Genomic DNA, 6,345 nt, shown 5'->3' with positions numbered 1-6,345 from the left:
GGTGGGCGAGCCCCTCCCTGCCAGCGGCGAGCTCCTACCCACGCTCCCAGCACCGAGGCAGCTTCCAATGCTCTGCTTCTGAAAAGTCCAGTCCCTAAGGCAAGCAATCGCCACGGCGTGCTGCAGTACTAATGCACGCTGTTTTCTCCAGTGACCAGAATTTCGGCTGTGCGAGTGTTTGCTCCAGCTGCGTATAGGGCTCCTAAGGCTCATGACGGTTTCGGTGACAGCAGCTTGCTAGGATCTGGCTCACTGGATTGCTCTGACATCCAAACACCCCAAATAAGCGTGTCAGCTACCATTGCAAAAACACCCCGCCCCCGCCACCAGATATGAAATGATATGCTGTAAAACACACCACGATCTCAATTAAGAAATCCAGGCAAACAAACACATCAGCTTCAGTTCTCCTTCACCTTACTCCAGGTTTTAGTCTACATTCGTACATTCCTACTTGCCTCTTAACAGTTTTTTGGCTAAGTGGTTTTCTAAATAAAGACTCTTATTCTCTACATATTTTTTATATATATATACACATACTTTTTTTTTTTTAAATTGTTTTTCCAGGCTCTTCTGCAATTTTGGAAGCAGCCACACAGCACCATCAAATTTGTAACTATCAGCAGGTTTGAGCTGATACACATCCACAAAATGTGTAAGTTTAGACGCCGCTGCTGCCTGTTGCTTCTGACACATTCTTTTTCTTGGCTATTCTAAACACACTGTCATCTTAGCAGCATGAATCAAAATTAAAAACTGTTCCCAGGTTGCTTTTAACTCTCACCTCCCTAACGTGTACGGCCATGTTAGTCAGGTATCAATCAATAAATCCCTAAATAACTCAAGAAGAAACAGATACAGTAAATATAAAGCAGCAAGTATGATTAGAAGCTTATAAATATCAAGTGGGAACTTATTTTAGGGCACTGATTGGTGAGAGCCGTTACAAAACCTCTGTGACAACCTTTCAGCAGAAATTTGCATATAGGTATACACATATGACTGCAATAATAGACTTTGATGTGAAAAAGCTCACATTTGAGTCCACAGTATTTTTTTTCCTTTTAATATGAAAAAAATTTCTTCTATTCCTGCTTTGGCCACTGGGCTGCCATCTCCAGGTGCAAATGCAGAACCTAATTTTAAAACACCAGTGAGTTGGATTTACCAGGAGGGTGGGACAACTGATAATTATTTGCACGGCTTCCTGTTACAGACTTTTTCACAGTTTGGGGAAGACTCCATCATTCACTGTGCTCAGTTTTAAGGCACTCTCTGGCTGACAGACTGGACATGCCGTAGCCCTGACTACACTGATTTTCTTGGCATTTTAAGAGTGCTCACACTCTTCAGCTGGAGCACAGCAGACTACTCCAAGAGAGAAAAAAAAAAAAAATCAGACAAATACAAGGGTTGCAGGAAACCCTTAAACTAGCCATTTTTAAATCAAATCTAGATTACTTTAAAAGTGATCATCCAGGCTGACTCAGTACCTACTGAAGCTATATTGTGTGTTTTAGCTGTTAAGACTATACTTTATTCCAGGTCTTTCACGCAGGTGCTTCAAACACCTCATGTATTCCACCACAGACTAGAGTAAAAAAAAAAATATAGCCAAACCTAAATAAGAATATTAAAGGTCATATAAGCTGATTGACAAGAAATAATTAGGAAGTCTAATACAGCGATTCATTTTCTTGGATTAAAGCACTCCCAAATACAGCTCCTCATTAACTCTAAAGACCCTGAAGCACAGCTGCAAATCCTTATTCCTTACCATACCAGCAGCATTTTATTCCCCTTCGGCTATCAATTGAGTTACTTTTCATGAGTATTTCTTTCAGTTATGTCTCACAAGTAAAAGTACACAGCCAAATAAATATACACAATATACAGATAATGGAAAACCTATGTTGCATGTATAAAATCACGCAAGAGATTTCAAAGTGTGCCACATTATAAATATCCTAGACGTGCCGAGTATAAGCTTGCTTACTACATAAAAGTTTGTTCAGCCAGCTGCAGTTGTAGCAGTCAGCAAAAAGACAGACAGAGAAGAGAAAGGCTGAAAGGTATAATGGATTATAACAAGTTACTGAGCTAAATTTAAGTAGAACTGGCTCTGTGCAGAATGGCTTGTGATAAATGAGATTTGATTAGATGAATAACCTAACGTTTTACTGTAAAGTTTCAATGTTTTAAATGGTAAGCCTCTGCAAATGTTGAAAAAAAAAATTTCAAACGTAGCCAGATTTGACTACTAATTCCAATGGTTAAGATGAAGCAATTTCTTCTCAAATTTCTTCCATTTCAACTAATTGTACTTCCATTGAACTTTCACATAAACAAATTTGGTTTTTCAGCAGTCATCTCTAAACTTTCTACTAAGTTTACTACATTTGCCTAGGAGATGCAAAGCAGTCAGGTTTTGGTTATAGCTCAATTGTCCATAAGCATTTTTGTGAAGTGCCAAGACGCCTGTACGAGAAGCAAAACAAAACCAAGAACTTGTCCATAAAATGCATTTCTGTTTCCAACAGACAAAAAGAGAATGATGCAGCATCTACCAGTGAGAAATCATGAAAGATGGGGAGGCAACCAGTTCATCTTACAAAACAAATACAGTATAGCAAGCTCAACATTTATATTTAAGTTCACACTGTATTAACACTGTCTTTATGTGTGGGTGGTAGTGTTTTTTGGCGTAGTTACTAGATCCATATACAGGCGGTCGTAAGCCGGAAAGGTGCAATAAAAAGGAATTAAAAATAAATAAAACTGTCTTTACCATGTGGGTCTTGTTCATTTGACTTTGGGCTGCTTCTTGCTCTGCGCTCGGGTTTCTTTACTGCTGGAGCCCCCCCGCCGCCGCCTCCGCTGCTTGCTCCATTGTGGCTCTTTGCATAGCCATTATATACAGTTGTGCAGCTGCCTATATGGCTTTTGTAGATGGATGAAGGAGGACTATTCAGACGGTTTTGGCGATCAATCTGCCTGTCTTTGAGTTTTTTGTGCTGTGGTTTGCTGTACTGATCTTCCCTGGTAATATAGCTGGACATCCCATATAGTGGTATGATTTCTGAAATGAAAGAATTCAGCCACGTTAACTCAGAACAATAAAATCACTGATTTTTTTTTCAGAAAACCGAATTCCTCATCATCTCCAAATGAAATGACTCCAGATTTTCCTGGAGCCAAATTTCACAACAAACCTTTTTTTTTTTCTTAAGAAAGTTTTCTGCAGGATTGATAATTTTTTTGTATTAAGTGTGCTCCTGTGTTGATAAGATTTCATAATTCCTTGGATAAGTGTGTAAAATACAGCAATTAGAGTGATAGGTTTTCCCTTCCTTTTCAGTCTTTGTGTTTCAGGGCCACAGATTTCAAGCAAAAATCCAAGGAGACTGGTATTTTGGAGAAAGCCTTCATAAGTTCACAGTAATTTAATAGTTTCTTGCCTAGGGCCTGACTGGACAGAATAAGCTGAGATGCCCTGGTTTCAGGCTGCCCTCGCTGACTACATGCAATTTAATTTCTCAGTATAAATAGAGTTTACCATTGTGTCAATTGTGCCTGCCTAAGGAGAGACGTGCATCATGAAGTGGAAGCTTTTTAGGAAGTTGCCCAAAAAATGTTGAGAAATATCATAAATATCATATGTACATTTCAGACACACTTCATTAAATACAATCCCCACTTTCTCCCTCCAAGAACGACCATCTCTAACCTAAGGCAGGTCAGCTTGCAGGAATCAGAATATTGTCTGCTTTTCTCTAGAGTTCAGTCCTCCTTTTCGCACTTCACTGAGTCCAAGGCTTGAACAAATTAATGCCAAAACAACTGTTTTGCCTTTGTTAGCAAAATAACAATTGACACTCGATATATTCTTCATATCTTTTCCTACATCCATTCAGAAATTATTGTACAAACTTCTGAAGCTAGCAAGCATCCTACCTAGCAGTTTGAAGTCGTCATTGTAAGTTGAGATTGCCATGTATACTGTATTATAATTTTCCAAGTTGTTTCAACTAGTCAGATTTTCTTTGTTATCCTGATTTGCTATTTCAGTGCATCTTGGCCTTCATCTTTCCTTCTCTAGCTACATGATCCTATTTGCATTCTCGCAGCAACTAACTGCCTAAAACCAGCATGCTACAAATAAATGCAATTTTTATTTGAAGTATAAGCCATTTTACAGCAAATGGGAAATTGTGGATTAATACTCACCAGTACAGCATTCACCAATTATTTCAGTGTTACGGGTATAGGTCATTCCAGTAAAGCAACCAAGGATATATTGTTTTTTTTTTTTAAAAGTTGAATTGGCTTCTTGGTATCTCCAGGCTACAGAAATATTCAACACCTACTTAACAAGTAGCTCTGTGTTCACTTTGCCCACTACCACGTTTGCACGCAAGACTTTGTCAAGCAATTTGGCAAACTGTCCTGTTCCCTTTTCAGGGGAAAAGGGCCGCCCCTATGTACCTGGTTGGTTACACCATCCTGCTGGTTTCCTGAGCTTCCCACTTCCTCCCCTCCCAGTACGATGAAGTTAAATGTCAGCTCTAAGGGTGCGTTCCTCACTAGAAAATGAGATCTGTTGGTCAACAGACACTTCAAGAGGTAGCATCAACGGATACCTCCCTCTCTCTCTTTCTGCCTCTTCTTTCCCACTCCAGCAGAACCTCACTTTTGGCAATATGGCTTAAACATATTCTTTAACAAGGGTCTTAAGTCCAGGCAGTTCAGCAGTAATGTAAAACCATGAATCCTGAACTGATTTCCATGTTAAACATCTCAAGTAGCTTTGTGGATTACTTTTTTGGTTAACACCCTCTTTCAGATTACACAGGCTTATCTCCAGGGTGGCAGACACACAACAGTGCATAGTTCGGACAGAAATATGCCCCTTTCACTCCTTTTCTTGCAATTATTTACTCATGGCCCGATTAGGGTTGCCATGCTACCCTTTGGTATCGGACAATGCTTTTCAGTGACTTACTGCACAGTCTCAACTAGAATAACAAACAGAAAATGCCTGTTATTTCTTGGAAAACCACAGCTGGGGGGCAGAAAGCACTTTACCATCAACAGGAAGCGGTATCTGGCTTTTCCCACTGGAAAAGACTGCAGCAAGCCATGCTCAAATCCAGCCCTCCGTATCCATCCTCATTCCCAAGCCAAGGTTTTCTGCACAATGCTGCATCGTGACACAGCAAGAGCAACCGGCATGACTCATGTCTCTAGTTTGGAGCATGGGATGAGACATTTTTTCCCTGACAGTATTTACAAATTAAGTTAAAATTGGTTTTGTTTCTGGAACCTAGTGTCACAACGTAGGATTGCCATGTGTTGCTGCACTCTGGATGGCTACTTCCCCCTGCTCTGGATGTTAAAGAAGGAAGCTCCATCCATGTAGACAAAGCCACTCTACAAGTTCTCCAATTCACTGCTACTCTCGGTTTCACTAGCCCTTAAAACTGAAACGCCAGTACCTTCCTTCCAGCTCACCTTGTTCTCCATATATTGTTGGGGGAAGATGATGCTGTGGGAAAAACTGTGGTGGCATGTCCCCAGGTCCAGTGACAGGAGGATAAAAAGCTGTATGAGAGTTGTGAATAAAATGGGGATGGTGTGTCAGGTATGGAGGTAAGTGATGGGTTGGAGAGATGGCCGAAGGATAGCTAGGAGGGTAACACTCCGGAGACTGGGGGGTAACCACCACCCTCCGAACGCCGGTGTTGTCTTCTATCACCTGGAAGGGAAGGCAAGGAAACAAGCACGTTAAGTAGCATCTGAACCAAACATGTTTTTAAAACAGCACTGTTTGCAGTTTGTTCTCCCATTAAAAAAGGGTTGGTCCTTAGGTTTATCCATAAACACATTTCTAAAATTAATATCAGCAGAAGTAGTCATAGTGGTGATGTGGCTTTTCTTGGAGACTCAGATAGCCACACTAATCACTGGGAGACTTACTGCTGATAGCGATAACTATGTGGGTAAGAGACAAAATAAATAACCTGTATTTAGGGAGTAAAACAATTGAAAAAGGAACACAAAGGACCAAAATAAGAGTACTCATTGGGACCAACCTTACATTCTGTCCATAACATTTCTACCACTGATTGTGACAGTACTCTGAGTGAGTACAGAGTTAGTAACGCTTGGAAATTAGCTGGCACTGCTACTGCAGAGAAGCTTTGTGTGTGCACACATGCACTCCGCAAGAACCTGTTGTGTTGACACACATTTTCAAAAGAATCGCTCTGTTCACAACAGGTATCTGTTCAAGACAAATCATAGGGCAGAAGGGTTTTTCTGCTACGGAGCTGGTCTATATATCCA

General features: G+C 40.5%; 1 protein-coding gene across 1 annotated transcript in view; it reads right to left on the bottom strand.

Annotated features, from left to right (window-relative positions):
* The window catches only part of FNDC3B (fibronectin type III domain containing 3B), a gene marked incomplete at its 5' end in the record, with an annotated part of 72,744 nt that extends 66,989 nt beyond the window's left edge, over window positions 1–5,755 (bottom strand). Inside the window, 2 exons of the mRNA XM_009705144.1 lie at window positions 2,789–3,079; window positions 5,512–5,755. Of these exons, the coding sequence (XP_009703446.1) occupies window positions 2,789–3,079; window positions 5,512–5,755 (535 nt within the window). The remainder of the gene's footprint in view (window positions 1–2,788; window positions 3,080–5,511) is intronic.
* Window positions 5,756–6,345: the final 590 nt, after the last annotated feature.

Source organism: Cariama cristata, unplaced genomic scaffold (genome assembly GCF_000690535.1).
Source record: "Cariama cristata isolate BGI_N322 unplaced genomic scaffold, ASM69053v1 scaffold8938, whole genome shotgun sequence".
Classification (NCBI taxonomy): Eukaryota; Metazoa; Chordata; class Aves; order Cariamiformes; family Cariamidae; genus Cariama; species Cariama cristata.
This window is presented reverse-complemented; position numbering and strand designations above follow the sequence as displayed.